The 15,847-nt window shown below is 46.1% G+C and overlaps 5 protein-coding genes across 5 annotated transcripts; 3 read left to right on the top strand and 2 right to left on the bottom strand.

The window, feature by feature from the left end:
- The first annotated feature begins 665 nt into the window (after positions 1 to 665).
- Positions 666 to 962, top strand: LOC128708905 (cystatin-like protein). The gene has a single exon (XM_053803885.1). The coding sequence runs from the start codon at positions 666 to 668 to the stop codon at positions 960 to 962; it is 297 nt and encodes a 98-aa protein (XP_053659860.1).
- A 360-nt stretch (positions 963 to 1,322) lies between these two features.
- LOC128706955 (tetratricopeptide repeat protein 30 homolog) lies at positions 1,323 to 3,428 on the bottom strand. The gene is made up of 3 exons (XM_053801899.1): positions 3,369 to 3,428; positions 2,577 to 3,291; positions 1,323 to 2,512 (listed from the first exon to the last, which is right to left on the bottom strand). Exons 1-3 carry the CDS (start codon positions 3,426 to 3,428, stop codon positions 1,323 to 1,325), a joined length of 1,965 nt encoding a protein of 654 aa, XP_053657874.1.
- A 618-nt stretch (positions 3,429 to 4,046) lies between these two features.
- Positions 4,047 to 5,186, top strand: LOC128716673 (single-strand selective monofunctional uracil DNA glycosylase). The gene is made up of 3 exons (XM_053811354.1): positions 4,047 to 4,466; positions 4,569 to 4,832; positions 4,896 to 5,186. The coding sequence occupies exons 1-3, from the start codon at positions 4,047 to 4,049 to the stop codon at positions 5,184 to 5,186; spliced, it is 975 nt and encodes a 324-aa protein (XP_053667329.1).
- A 92-nt stretch (positions 5,187 to 5,278) lies between these two features.
- On the top strand, positions 5,279 to 5,809 carry LOC128716657 (tRNA-specific adenosine deaminase 2). The gene has a single exon (XM_053811353.1). It carries the CDS (start codon positions 5,279 to 5,281, stop codon positions 5,807 to 5,809), a length of 531 nt encoding a protein of 176 aa, XP_053667328.1.
- A 2,026-nt stretch (positions 5,810 to 7,835) lies between these two features.
- Positions 7,836 to 10,151, bottom strand: LOC128707476 (uncharacterized). Its single transcript, XM_053802428.1, has 2 exons — positions 9,068 to 10,151; positions 7,836 to 8,332 (listed from the first exon to the last, which is right to left on the bottom strand). The coding sequence occupies exons 1-2, from the start codon at positions 10,149 to 10,151 to the stop codon at positions 7,836 to 7,838; spliced, it is 1,581 nt and encodes a 526-aa protein (XP_053658403.1).
- Between the last annotated feature and the right edge of the window lie 5,696 nt (positions 10,152 to 15,847).

Here is a 15,847-nt window from a genome sequence, read left to right as displayed (position 1 = left end):
ACAGCTAGTGGCGTGAAACAACGGTTCTTTTCAAACAATTTCGCCCTTAATCCGGAAAAGAGACTGTACAGTTTTGGTATGGGATTTATATAATTTGCAAATAACTGAAGATTTAATCTAATACCTAAAATAATCAAAAAACTAAATATTTAAACTTAAATCTACACCGAACAGTGAATTGGAGGAATCACTGGCAGAGAAGGAGATTCCTGAGGAGGTCTCTGAAAAATCACTAGTTCCGGAACAAGAATCTGTAGCAAAGTTACAGCAAAGGAAGACGATGAAACAAAGAAACCTACACCACTGGTAACCATGGTGATGATGGTAGTGCGGATGGTGCTATCGTGGATGCAACCAGTGAAACCCCTTGAGGATCTCACCAGATAAGCCCTGCTATGTGCCTCCTGTATGTTAGAACTCAAGTCACTTCAAATGTCAATGAATTTGTTCGTTGGGGACTTGTTCGTTGTTTGTGTTTACAATCAACTGGAATGCGTAGTTCCATTCTTTGTTACACCCCAGCTGTGGGACTGATCGAGTAAGGCAAGATCGTCTAATTATTAGGTGAATCACAGTAGGCTGAGCAACACGGTGAGTCAAACGTTTCGGTCGTAGCCATGTTCTCGAACATTCAACTGAATAATCGCTATTGCTTCTAGAACAAAATGGCCAGTGAACCTCTGTGCGGTGGCGTATCGGAAGATCTGGACATCCACACCAAAGAGCATGCAGAACGCATCCAAACAGCACTTGCCACAGCATCGGACCGTGCAGGCAAAGCGTACAAATTGCATCGTGTGGAAAAGCAGGTAGTTGCAGGAATGTTGTATACCTACTACATTTCGTTCAACGACGATGAATCTGGCCAGAAGCATAAGATCACCGTATGGGAACGACCGTGGCTGAAGGAAAAAGATCCGGAAGCGGCACTACGTGTTACGTTCGAAGTGCACAAGGAATGATCACTCATTTGATCGGTTCGCATGAATGTCATTTCATTGTGCTGTATGTTATGTGATTTTTTTTTTGTTATTTAAGATCTACATGTACGTTTTACCTTGTTATATTTATCTGATGGCAAAAGGGACATGAAAGGAATACACACATCTCCGGGCAAATATGTATCTGCAAATAAAAGAGAACAAATTGTGCTGTAACAGTGATACAAATTTCTCAGGAAGAAAGACAAACTACAGAAGGGTTAGGTTTTCAAAACTAAAATATTATCTTGCGTGTTTCAATACACACAATCCCTTCTACAGACTAGAAATTGTTAGGCGACCTTCTATCAAAGAGATTCCAAACCATACGGTCGCACTGTTTCACTTGTACTCCATTAGTCGCAGCAGCAGGGCTCGCAATTTTCGCGCTTCCAGTCCGATGGTCGGTGGCTGTTCACCCGAATCCTCCAGCGGCCCGGTCAGTACGGACGGTATGGTTATGCCGTACGCTTCGCAGGCTCGCAAGAAATTCAGCGTTTCCTGCAGCGCGATCGACGGTAGTACGATCGTCTGTTTGGCCATACCGGTCAGTAGCCCCAATACGCATCGCTTTACGTGAATCCAAGTATCGGCACACAGTCGAGCACCGGAACCACCGTCCAATGCGTGCGCGATCCGTGACAGCCCAAACTCGTAATTGTTCTTCGCACAGTACAACGTTCCAATGACGAGATTAACGATGCAGAGATGCAAACACTGACCCGTCGCATTGCCCTTCCGTTCTTCGGCCCGCTCCACCTTCCGCATCAACTCCTCCGCTTCCTCGTTCTGTGAGGTCATGATGTACGCAACGCACAGGTTCGCCAGCACGGATGCGGGGATCGACAGGATATCGTCGTAGTTTTGACGCACGATCGGTTCATAGAATGCGGCCGCCTCCTTGTATCGATCCCCTCGCATAAAAAGCACATGTGCCGCGTGCAATCGCCATGAGGGCGTCTCCGAACAGAATTCTGCACTGGCACGAAATTCACGTTCGGCGCCTTGAAAATCATCCATGCGCCAAGGAATCCAGGCACGAGCCATTGCCACGGGAAGGTAACTCTCGAGCGCTCCCTCGTACTCGCGCAATGCCATCCGGAGGGCATTCTGATCGGTTGCCGATCGACATTCTTGCACCTTAGCCGCCAAGGCACGCAGTCGGCCACCGATGCTGCTGGCAAGCGTTCCGAGCTTCTGTTCCGCTTCTTCGGGCGTTGATTGGGCCGTGATCAATGCGTCCAGCAGATCGTACAGATACGGCGACAGGTACTTGTACGTGAGGTGCGTGTGTTCTGCCAAGATGTCGGCCGCCGTATCGTACATTTCATGCTTGCAGCAGAGCAGCAACAGATTCGCGAACGTTTCCGGTGGACAGGTTGGAGGGCCAAGCTCGAGCAGGAAAGCCAAACGACGTAAACCGGCACCACCGCCAGTGGGGTCTGTTAGTGCCATATTGTGCAACGTTACCGGATCGAGTTCCGGCTCGGACCGTGGTGGTAGATCGGTTAAAGCTTCCCGGGCACCTTCAACTGCAAAATAAAGTTCGAACATTTATCATCGCACTGTTATCTTTTGCCGTCTGGTAACACATACCGTTTCCTTCCTGATATTCAATGGCCGCCTTTAGGTTGAAGGCTTGGGCAAGTCCGGAAGCGGCCAGAGCTGGTGGATTGCCCACGCTTCGCGCACCGCCCTCAGTTTCCGCCTGCGCTCCAACACCCAGCTCCGGATGATTCCGTATGCCACGTTCCACTATTTCGGCGATGTAGTTCAGAGCTTGCGAATTTTCTTTACGCCGATAGTGACACAGAGCCGCATTGTAAGCGACGTGTGGATTAAACCCACCGGCCTGCAGAGCAGACACGTACCGTTGGAGTGCGTCCTCGTACATGTTCGCCTGATATAGCAAACATCCTTCGTCATTCTTAGTGCTCGCCTCCTGCCCATTGCCATCCTGGCGCTGGAGCAGCAGCGACTGTGCCGCCGTATAATCTTCGTTACCGTAAGCGATGGCCGACTGTAGCTGGAGCACCTTTTCCTTCAGCTCATGGGAATCCAACCCGGTAGCAATGATTTTTTGCGCCTCGTCAAAAAGACCCGCCTGGAAGAGGGACTGCGAGTAGTACAGGCGATACTCCTGCACATCCGGCACGAGATTGATGAGATGCTCATAGCAATTGGCCGCCTCGATAAAGTCCTGCATCTGGTAATAGCAGTGTCCCAGCAACGACAGACCGGCACGAGTTGTTGACGATTCCGGAATAGTATTCAGCGTGTTTATTGCATCCTGGAATCTTTCCTCTTTGATCTACAAATTAAAAAAAAAAAACAATCCATTAACTGCATTGCAAATTGCAGAAGTAAAAAATATGTGTTCCCTTTTACCATCGTGTATATTGTTTTCGTATATTCACCATCGCGAATTATCATATTTTGGGAAAACATGTTGAACAAACTAGAATCGTTCTTTTTCACACAAGTTCCGAAGAGTGTTTGTTGAATACTAACCGTTGCCATAGCAACGAGCGACGGCCATCGCGAATACAAATTGAAAAAAATGACTGATTTTTTTTATTATGAACTTGATCTTTTATAACTTAGATCACAAAGTTTTTCTTAGCAAATTTGAAACGCATCTTTTCAATAGCATTCAAATTTCCTCAACACACAAATTAAAACCAATTGCTATCTGCGTACAACCGTTTCGCAGGGTTATTTGAATGAACAGGGGATGAAAATACATCTTGTGCTATACATAACGAGATTACAAGTACTAGGAAAACGTGAAAAAAAAAACAAATTGAAACCCTTATTCAGCCCTTGTGTTGAACTTCATTTAAAGTTAATAATTCGGATTTTTCCGAATTATTTTTTTTTAAATCTCCAATGATTTTTCAGCGTCAGCCGAAAACCCCTGTATGTTTACTAGTGTACGTAGCTGTCAAAACCACCGGCGCGCGGCTTGCTTTGGTTCTTTGAAAAGAACGGAGCACAATTCAAACTCTCACATTGTGGTTATTTCAAACATTTCAGCCCCATAAGTAAGTGTAGAAGGTCGTGCTAATGCTACGCAAAAAGTTAAAACTAGACGAGAAATCATTGGACGCTCGTGACGCGTGTGCGCCCTTTGGTGAATTCTCGCTTTCCCAGTTTGCAAACGTGCCGAAGGCAAGGATAAGCGTTCATACGGTACCCGCTGAAACAGCTACTGTTGAATCGAATAAAGCGGAATCCGAACCGGAAAAGCTTCCTGCATGCTGCCCAGATGTGGTGCCTTATTGGCAACAAGTGTATCACATCGAACAGGAGCTATCGGCTGCACTGCGTAAAGTTGCCCTACCGTCCGATGTAGCCGCCTGCTATGATCCTATCGAGTACGCTGCCGAGATACATTGCGCCTATCTGCAACGTTTCCTCAACGGTCCGAGACCGGTTCTGTTTGTCGGCATGAATCCGGGACCGTGGGGCATGTGCCAAACTGGGGTGATCATAATCTTTTTTTTCCAAAGCGAATTGTTAACTAGCATATTTCTTTGTAAATTCTTGAATGTCTGTTTGCGCCTTTTGTCATGTACCGTGTTCCAGGTACCATTCGGTTACGTTCCGGCCGTACGGGATTGGATGGGATTGCGAGGAACGGTAGCGAAACCGACACCGGAACTAGCTGCAAGACCAGTGGAAGGATTGTCCTGTACGCGCGAAGAACAGAGTGGAAAGCGTTGGTGGGGATTGTATGAAGAACTGTGCGGAACTTCGGATCGCTTTTTTCGTTCCTGCTTCGTGTACAATCTTTGTCCGCTCGCTTTTTTCCATCAAACCGGACGAAACATAACACCAAGCGAGTTGAAGGTAAAATACTCCTATACTAGTGTTGTTCGATTCTGTTCTTAATTTTTATGTTTACCTTCCCAGGGAAAAGCAAAGGGAGAAATTCAATCGATTTCGGAGCAATACCTAGCAAAGGCACTTACGCTGCTTAAGCCAAACATAGTCATATCGGTTGGACGATATACGGAGGATCGTGTAAAAACGCTTACAAAACAGAACAAAATTGACCCGACCATCGTTACGTACTGCATGCCACATCCGAGTCCTCGCAGCCTGAACAACACCAATTGGTCCGAGAAGGCAAAACTTTGGCTTACTGAACACGGCATTCTACCTTACCTTAACCCGCCGGAAGTCGTAGACTCTACCATTTAGATCTAATCTACCACATTCTCTTTATACGTTTTTTTCGAAGTATTCCTTTAATATACCCTATTTAGTATTAGTCACGATTGCCATTACCTTATATGGAGCATTTTATGGAAGATGCACTCCAACAGGCACGCATTGCGAACGACCTCAAAGAGGTTCCTGTTGGCTGTGTGTTTGTTCGCAGTACCGTCAATGATGATGCGTCCAAAAAGCAGGAAATTATCGCACGCGGATGTAACCTGGTGAATGAAACGAAAAACGCAACACGCCATGTAGAATTTATTTGTATCGATCAGGCGCTTGATTATGCGCGCCGAAACAGTGTCACCCCACCGGAAGCCATTTTTAGCACGGTGACCGTAGTGGTGACGGTTGAACCATGCATCATGTGTGCGGCCGCACTGATCGGGCTGGGTGTGCAAGAAGTAATCTACGGTTGCCGGAATGATCGGTTCGGTGGATGCACTGTGCTCGATGTGGCACAGCTGCTCAGTTCCAAAATTCCCATCCGGGGAGGAGTGCGTGCTGTCGAAGCGATGGAACTGTTGAAGGAATTTTACAAAGGCGAAAATCCGTCCGCACCGGTACCAAAGCCAAGAGCGAACAAATGTGACACAAGCACCTGAAAGTGAATCAAAGCGATATTTTATTATTAGAATTTTTCATTGTATGTTTTATTATTCAAGAACAACATAATAAATCATTTCTCTCAGTAGTTGTAAGCTGAAATGAATGCGTTGAAATGTGAAGTCGATTTACTTTTATTTTCGTCTCGACGACCAGTAACAACAGAAATTAAATCGCAGGTACTCCAGCCAATCCCAGACCCGCTGACTGGGGGATGGGGTAATTGGAAAGGAATGACTGCTTGCCTTGTTGTTATACACCAAGCTGCAATAGCAAATGCGATCGAGTCTGCGGTCACAGGTTCCTACCACACTACTGACACTAAACACACGCCTGGTTCGCCCTATCACTAGTAGTATATTTTTATAATCATCTTCTTAGCCAGTCTAGGTTCCCATGCAGATACGTTTCGTCCGACAGCCACCTGGCACGTTATTTTACACACTGGTATGTAATTTCGAGCTTCGAAAAGATAAGCGTCATGTTCGATTACTTTCCCATCCAAACTTTGAGATATTCGTCGTATTGGATGATAAAATCGTCTTACTTGTTCCCTCCATTTTTTCATCTTCTCAAAAAGCGGGCAATAACGTTCTTGTGTTTGTCTGTTTTGTTGTATAATCGTTTGTAATAGTAACGTAGTATAATATCCTTCATGGATTATATTTCCTCGCGGGCCGTAAATACCTCATCCATTACCAGGCGCACGGCTAATCATCCCAACGGTTGTGAGTGGACAAAGACTCAGCTTCAATAAAGTTTGGACACAACATCACAAGTATGCACCAGAGAGTTCGGTTCTCTGTTTTGCTGGTCTCACTTGTCACGGAGGAGGTTCAAGAGCCTTCCATTAAGCGCATCGTTGCTGGCCTGCATCTTAGACATAGACACGTGGGACAGATGCGCCCATCGTCAGCATCTGATTCCGTCCAAACTAGACGGTAATATAATAACAGTTACAGTTACATCCTCATTTGTGGCGTGTTTTTAACCCGTTCATCGTAATCTTAGTTTTATTATCGAATCACATTAATCACCCATTCTCGCGCTCGCCCCCGGAACTTGCCGGTTGCTGATTTCGATCAGCAAAGACTTATAGAACGCTACAATCTGTTCTATTGTTTTAAGCTTCCTTTACTGGTTGTTTCGCCTTAAATCAAACCAGCCTATCGACTCGGCTGGAGAAAAAGAGAAATCACATATCATTTGCATTGTCGCATTGGTTTGTTTTGTTATATTATTTTAAATGTATAGTTGTACAATGTAAATTACGCGCTACGTATATATGGTTCACATTATTTTGTATATCTCACCCCATCCCACGGTAGTTCTGTTTTTTTTTCTCCTGTTTCTGCCCTGTCCTTTGGGGCTCGATTTCGAAAGAATCGAATTTCTACAGTTCTCACACATATATTTGCATAGTTTTTGCTGATTTTACAATAAAAATGTTTTGCGCTTTTTTTAATTTCTTTCTGTGTTTTTTTCTTCTTCATCAAATCATTTCAATCAACAGTTTTCGAAAAAGTGCCACTTTATGCAAGCACTTTCTGTAATTGATCGCAATTCCGCAACAAATACTGCCCATCTAGTTAGATTCGCGCGCGTAAGTTTCTAAGTAGCATACGCAGAAGCCGTTTTTTTCTAAAAGGAACTTCACTTTACGCATTATAAGTTCCATGTTTTGACCTTGTCGCGATCGCATGATAAAGTCACGGGGGTTAAGTAAAACAAAATTTTTACGGTAAAACGCATCCCATCGAAGAATGAATCATCATTCATTCAGCATTCTCAAATATTGAGTATATTTCGATAAAGGATTTTGGGTTAAACTTCGCAAAATGAGCCTGCAGTTGCAGAGGAAGTAACGCTGCGATCGGATACAAGATACAATCGAAAACAAAGCAAGCTAAAAACTAACATTTGGTTCGAATGCCAGGGAACCACACACTTTACACACTAAAGCAATGTTTCGCAATCACGTAGCCTTTGGCTTCCCGCTTGCTCACACTAGGAGGCGGAATTACTTTACTCCACCGCAAGCGATGGTCTCGGGGATGGTGAAAGCTCATCAACGCCGTTCAACAACAGTTCCTCCTCATCCTCATCCTCCCCTGCCTCCTGTTCCTCCTGCTGCTCTGGACCACTTTCGTGTGCACCGTTTGTGCGAGGACCTCCGCCATTCATTACGGGCGATAAGGGAGAACGATCCGCAACACCGTTCATCATACGGGCGCCATAGTTCCGTTCCGGTTCCGCCATCTCATCCATGCCCATCGGTTCATCTCCGTTGTCATCGCTCATACTGCTGCTACTGCTCGAGCTGCTGCTGCTACTACTGGAGCTGGTGCTGGAACTGTCCGATTCACTGTCCTCACTGGTGCTGCTGTCCATCTGTGCCCGTTGCTGATCACCAATATCCATACGATCCGCACCGGTGGTCGTGGACACTCCGTAGCGTGGTGATGATCTAGCAGGCATGAGAAATCCCATTCGTGTGGCGTATTCTAACTGGCGGCGAAGATCTGTTGAATAAACGCATGAAATGCAACAATAAAAAATAGACTTAATTCTGATGATAGGTAACGATAGAATTGTGTGTCTAGTAAATAGTCAGTTCAAATAGTTCGATATATGCTGCATTTCGTGTCTTGATGGTGGATCTTCCGGATCATAGGCGTTCCTAGAGCTCCCACTGAGCACGTTACCCCATAACAAAGCGCCTCCGGAATTGGTTGTTTAAATTATTGTACAATGTTACGATCGCACCAAGGCAGCAGAACCCATTTACTGCCTCGTGATCGCCGTGATATATACAATTCTGGTCTGCTAGGATGTGGTTCCCGAGATAGATTATTGAAATAGTACGCGGAGAACTGTGGACATAACCAAATTCCCTATTCCGGCATATGTCGAATCCGGATGCAAAATCGTTTATACTAGATAATTGTAGAGTCGACTTCCTTGTTGTTCGTAATTCAAATTACCATTAGATAAATAGTGCTACAATTTACACCTAGCTTATTACACGAAATTAAAATGTCCTGAAATCCGTGTGTATCAGATTCCGTCGTGCACCTCGGGGCCTGCCTATATACTGATTTGTTCGAATCGTATGAATATTCAGTTGATTATTTACGAATGACGTTTTAGAAAATAATTCAAGCAACAAAACGGAAAAGAAACATATCAAGTACGCATTTACTTTTTTGTTGCCCCCTTCGGATATACACGTGGGTGGGGATTGTTCCATTACTTACCTATATTTTCCCGCTCCAACACCTTCACACGCTCTTCCAACAGTCTGTTCCGAGCGCCACTAGCATCATCGCCACGTTCGCCATCGTTCCCCGTCTTTGCCATGCTTCCACCGTCACAATCCCCTCCGCTGCCACCTCCACCACCACCACCACCCACGGTCGCACCGGTGCGCCGTACCGTCTGCTCGTATTCGACCGCTAGCTTAATATACTCTTGGACAAGGTCGGGATGGCTGAGGCTTTCCAGCTGATCGAACCGTTCCCGCTCGTACACGCTGGAGAACTCCTTGGTAAGGAAATCCTCTTCATCCTCTGGGAGTGAGTAAAAATAATTTTCTTCTGAATCTATCGAAAAACTTGAATCGCGCGTTCTACCTGACGGGGTCAGCACTTGCGGCATGTGGTCCTCCATCAGGAAGCGGTTGGTGTTGTATGGCACTAGCGGTGGCTGATCGGACTTCAGGAACGGCGTTATCCGGCGGGAGGCCGCCACCGAGTAGAGATGGCGCCGCTTGTTGTGATTCACTTTACCACCCTGCATTCCGGCACTGGTTTCGGCACCACCACCCTGGCCCCCCTGGCGGCCCCCGCCTTGCCCCCCTTGAAACTTCCAATGCGTCTTGGTGTACGGTCGATTTGAACTCGATTTGCCACGGTTCGACTTTCGACGACGGTTTTTGCGCCGACAACGACCCTCCGCAATACGATTGCTAATGCTGGCCGGTAACGTCGTGCTGTTGCCTTGATTACTGCCCACCCCGGGACGTTCCTGTGCATTGTTCCCATTTCCATGGTTGCCACTGTCGGAGGCTATTCTCGTTGCTACCGGTGATACGTTTGAATCCTGGCGCGAAAGTAAACTGCTGCAACCATCCAACGGTCGTCCATCTCCGGTCACACTAGCGCCACCATCGTTCGCGACGGTAAGCGCTTGAACTGCGGCGTCGGTTGCTGCGTTCGGCGAGACGATTGCGTTTGGTTCGCAGCCTCCAGTCAACATCGTGGACTGGCTGGAGAGTAGGTCGATTTCGTCGCACTGCCGGGAAAAAGACATATTTTCTACCTGTTCCATACTCTGTTCCATTGATATTTTTGTACTAAAATGATCGGCACGGGTACCACTGTAATGTTCTTTTCTCAAAATCCCCTAAAATTGAGCCACACACTAGAAACGTTCACGTAGAAACAATCAACTTTGCACTTAACACTGGATGTATTTTTTCCACCGTCGCCATATTCTGAAACAGTGCCGTCCCGGTTGCGCATGTATGCACTCTGCCACTTTCGCACGCTCTCACAGCATACGCAGCTATAGCGCCTTCCCGTTTCTGTCGCTTTCTCTTTCGTTCGACAGGGTTGTAGCGTGTCCAGCGGATAGCAAACGTTTTGAAAAAGAGCTGATCAAATAATTCACAATAAAATACTTTTTTTTTAATTTTCACAAAATTCGCACAGTTTTCTACAACCCTCACACACACGCGAAAAAAGCGAACGAAGAATTTTATTTTGCTTTATCGAAACCAAAGTGCTCCACCTCAAGACTACAACACTGTCGTCTTGGCTACGCACTTTCGAAGGGCACCAAGAATGTACGATTCCTTCGCGGATCGGTGGTTTATGCTGTTGCCTCAAGCTGTACGTTTGTCCTCACTCGTCGAGTTCTGGCAGCGTAATGCTTCGGCATTTGTTCGGCGACCATCGCTAGCTCGATTTGCTGTTTTGCTTTGCACGGTCGACACACTCGTTGGGATCGCTACCTGTGCCCTCCCTGCTCACTTTCTCACTATCGGTAAGCTCGCTCTCGCGCATACTGTTGGTGCCGGGTAGCGATATGACGTCACGGTAAAGCACAGCAACTGTTATGAAGCAGACTCAGCAGAGCCATCTCGCTTGAATGTGCTTTTTTCTAATGTCTGTTGCTGTACTCTTTTTTCTAACAGGTCGACGGTTATGTGTGAGTAGTGTGTACAATGTGAACGAATCATTCGAGGTGTTCGTCCACTCATGATGCCTTCGATTTCATAGGCCTGCTATTAATAAACCATGTGTTCTAGGCAACCCCAACTGCTTTGGCGTGGCGGAATATGTGGACGCCCAGCTTGCACCCGCTTTTAGAACGATTGTTACCATTTTGGTAGCGATGGAAGAAAAATACCATTCGCCTTCGGAATTGATAATAGTTTTGAAGTACTCGATGTTAATATCGGTAAAGAATTACTTTGGGTAAAACCCAAAATAAGATTTTCAATTCAATTCTCCAATTCGATTCTACGATATTGCGAGTTTTGGTCCCTTTACAAGTGTCTGTACCATTCTATTCATACTGTTTTACTTATAATTAAGCAGAGCTCATCAACTGATGTCACACGCTTGTGTTATATTCTTCGTTATGTTATCAAACAAATATCGGTAAGTTGAACAATCCTGTCGACCTCTAGGTGGATCGCCCCACGCAAGGTATGACACAATTTCACCAACACCAGCACACACTCGCTCAGCTAACGAAACCGCTTCGAAATAGCGTTTTAAGATAAACACGATTCCGCCGTGTGTCGTACATGGCATGTAAATCAAGCAGCAAAGGGAAGAGGGTCAGAATTTTACCTTCCGATCAAGGGCTGGGACACGGGTGGCGGACGGGATTTTTACAAACGAAAAAAAGTTTTACAATTTGCATTGAATGGAAGAAAAGAATCGCGTGTGGAAGGAAAGTGTGCGGTGACCGCTTTGCGATAAGAAGCGAGAAAACCACAATGATCCATGCTATCACTGGATTGGGTTGGGGAAGATGGGAGGGGCGGCCGCTTGATTGGGGATGAAGACGCGAAACATGCCTACTATACTATTCCTTTGCGGTTCTGTTAGTCCTTCATGCTACCCCACCTACACCAAATACTCTTCGCGCTATCTTTCGCTCCGTCGCGCTGTTTCTGTTTCTCTCACTCTCACGTATTTCCGATTGTCTCTCGATATATGCGTTTTGTTTATTGTTTTTTTGTTTCTTCTATGCTGTTTGCCTCCTTGGACCCATTTCGCCAGGGTTTTTTTTTGTGTTCCCTTAGCTTCGCACGTCTTTCAAGGCAACACTTTCGCTATTACCTTCTTTTGGCAAATTCGCTGATCCACCACACCTCACACTTCTCGTTGTCTCTCTTTTTTCCCCCACGATATAACTTGGATTTGATGTACCAAAAATTTGATGCTGGATTTGAACAAACAACAGTGCGAGCGAGAGCGACAGAGAAGGAGAACATGCGAGTGAATCAGAAAAAAAAATAATATGCAAGACAAAAGGATGCTTTGCCAATCTACCCGTAGGGTCCCATTATCACTTTTTCAAGCAGAGTTACAGGCTAGAGTCCGTTGTTTTATTACCCTCTAACCACCTCAAACAGCAAGTACCTACCCCAACATGTTTATGTCTCGTATCGGGACGGATTGTCCTACGCGCAGGTACTACACTCAGTACACTAAACGCTGTGTAGATACGTGCGTTCATCCTTGAACCGGCAGCCGCCCATATCTCGCCACATGCAAATAATGGGATGTTCGAATATTACATGCATCGAAAGAAGGCAAGTAAAAGACTCGTACTTGCGACATCACCGGTGAAATTATCGAGGCGCGTTCAACATGTTCCGTCCCTTCGACGCAGTGTGAAGCGCGCGTGCGGAGGGGCTGACTGTCAGGTGTTGAATGATCCGGACGTTTACTCAATTGTGCCGCTGATGATCGTATCGTTCTCGTGTGCGACTCGCTAGCGGTAGCGGTCGCGGCTCCAATCTTTTACCATCGTGAATGTACCTGCTCGGACAGGTTGGGTCCGTTGGTAACTCGTTGAGTGAATTCAAAAAAGTTATTGAGCTCATCGCTTCGAATCTTCGAATATCCAACTTTCTGGGAAACTAGATTAGACAACTAGATAGGTTGCCTTGGTCAACGTAGTAGGCTAACTCGCCATGTCATCTGCGTCCGATGACGGGCAATGGAACGGAAATAGTGTGAACTTACTGAGAAACATCCGCCAGTAAAAGTCGACCTAGTCGTATCGTAAAGCACAGGCCACTTTTGCAGGCAAAGTCCTCCGTGTGGTGGCCGCTCCGGAATGAAACGAACCCCCGTCCGCTCATGCTATGCTCATCCTGCGAGTGTGTGTATGTGTGGGAGAGTTTTCCTTTTTCACCCCGTTTTGCTGTTGCATTTTATTTTTATTTTTGCCGCACTTCCAACTCTCGTGTGCTTTTGTTTTCGCACAGCAGTGTCTACGACGCGTGCCCCAAACCCACCGGCCACCACCCTTAAAAACCACCCGTTCGCGGGGCGAAGCAAAACACACTCTCGTGAGCTGTTCCTCTCGTGATCACAACGCGGCGTGAGCGTAGGACGGATGGCCGGCGGAGGGGGCAGAAGTAGCAGTGGCGCGTCGGGAAGTGTGATTGCGGGAGCATCAGGTCTGGGCCACCCCTAGCCCGCGCGTCACGCTCGTTCACGTTCGTGGGCGGCGAAATAAATACTACTGCCGCTGGAAAGGAAATCGTCAACCTGCACGACGGCACTAGGGGGTGGTTTTTTACTCCCACCCCCTGGGGGGTGGGATGGGTTGTTTTGTATATCGATGTTCTTAAGCACCGGAATGAACCGGATAACCGAACGAATGCTCTTAATGCCATTATATGCGTAGTGCCGCTCGTTGAATCCGTATTTATGTAACAATCCCTGAGGTATGGCATAGTTTAAAAATAATTTCCCTTTCTTTCACAACTCAATTATTTACTCTAATAAATGATGATTGCGCTACCTTTCTTCTTTCGTAAAACTGGTAGAACTACAAGCTCGTCCGATATTGGATATGTTTGAATAGCTGCAAGAAAATGACGAAGGCTTATTTTGTTACTCACAAAGTCAGATGATAGCAAGAAGTAAAAAAAAATGCACCGAAACCAATAATCAGAGAAGCGTGTGAAGACAGTCAGGGAATGAGACGTCACCAAGGGAGCTGCTCCGTAATGCCAATTTCCCCCCCCCCTCATTGCGTACTCCACGTCATGTGCCATACCGTCAATTGACGCCATTACGCTTGTATCTTACGATGCAAACAGGTGTAACGTTATGGGGGATGGTGACCATCGCACGCTGGTCGCTTCGAAATGGACATGCACAGGCTATATCCGGACTTTTGGTTCCTTGGAGGGTAATTAAAATACGTTGTGTGATGGTTGCTGTATGACGCGTGTGTTGGGACTCTTTCCTGTGAGGCCTGCCGTTTGCACGGGTTTCATAAAAGAAGCTTTCCGCAATTCACGTGCGCAAAGTCGTAGTGGATAAAATGGGGTACTAACAGACTGTTTGACCTCTATAATGTTTTAAAGAGCTCTATGTCATAGTGCGTGAAAGGAGCTAATCATTTCAACAATAAACCTGACTCCAACTTCTCCAACTGGACTCGTTTTGTTCTCTATAAGCGCCAAGAGCCAACTATAGAGCTTATGATAGAGATTTTAGAACAGAAGACGAAACGGTTTGCAACTCTACGAGTATTAAACTGACAACTGTCGGGAGGAGCGGAAAGTGTAGTAGGTAAATGAACGGCGCTACCTCCAGCTCGTGCCAGGGTTCAAATCCCGCTGTAGGTTAAACTTCTCCTACCAGAAAAATACAATTTGTGTGAGAGTCTTAACTAAAATGATATCACACGTAACATTTAATTATCCAATTTGATAAAATTAGTATTAGTTAACTACAAATCAGCAGTTAAACGAATCGGATGGCCTTACATTGGGCAGCCCGTGGAACATGAGCCAAAGACATTCATAACCTAAATGGTTAGCATTTCATACTACCTTTTTGTGACCTTGGCGATCAATTGTCTTTCTATATTGGCCTCAGAGGTATTGGATTAGATCCTTCAGTTGAGGTTTACCCTAGGGTTTCGCCGACAGTGGGGATTTGGCATTCTGGAAAATTACCTGCGAGAGAAGCGTCTCACCTTATTGCTCAGGTACCTCTTCATTGTTCTTTGCCTTCATCTAACTTCATCTACAGATTACGATGCTTTTTACGTTGATGTCTATGTCGAGTGGTCGGCAGAAGCCGTTTATTTGACGCTCTTGCCTTTCGTCAGAAGATAGTATAGATACCAGACCGGGAATTTCCGACAGGCCACGGTTGGTAAATCTTACAAAATAACTGCTAATGTTGTCAAAATTTGCCTGTGGCAGCTACAGAAGATGCCAAATTTGCCTGGTTCACCACTAGGTGGTAGGGAACCCAAAAGAAAAATCGTTAAAATTAGTCAATTTTTTAAAACATTCGTTATTTATTGTGCCGCACATACCTTCGTAATAGCCTAATAGCCTTTCTTTGCCTATTACACTCCCCGTTCACTTCAAGGCCTGCACTGGCATTGCTCCCGCCCGAGCCCCGTGTGCGAGTTTCGTCCTTGAGGGTCACCGATCACCCAAGTTTCAACACACAGCCCCAATCAAAGAGCAATAAGGGCGCAAAAGCAAAACATAAAACAGGTAATTGTCAAACGAACTAAACGATTTCCGATTGTGTTACGCCGAGTTGGGCAAAAACCGGGGCAAGGGGAACTAGACCGAGCCCGAGTACAACGGGGGAGGAGTTGCATCTGCACATTGCTTCACCCGTCGAAACGTTTCGAGCCAGTACAGCCAGTTTGCCGTATCCGACATCAATCGCGGACAGGTTTTGGGAGGGTGTCCAAACGTTCTAGCGAGCGTGAAGCGAACGGGCACGGCATGCGACACAAAATATCTT

The sequence above is a fragment of the Anopheles marshallii genome, chromosome 2, assembly GCF_943734725.1.
Source record: "Anopheles marshallii chromosome 2, idAnoMarsDA_429_01, whole genome shotgun sequence".
Classification (NCBI taxonomy): Eukaryota; Metazoa; Arthropoda; class Insecta; order Diptera; family Culicidae; genus Anopheles; species Anopheles marshallii.
This window is presented reverse-complemented; position numbering and strand designations above follow the sequence as displayed.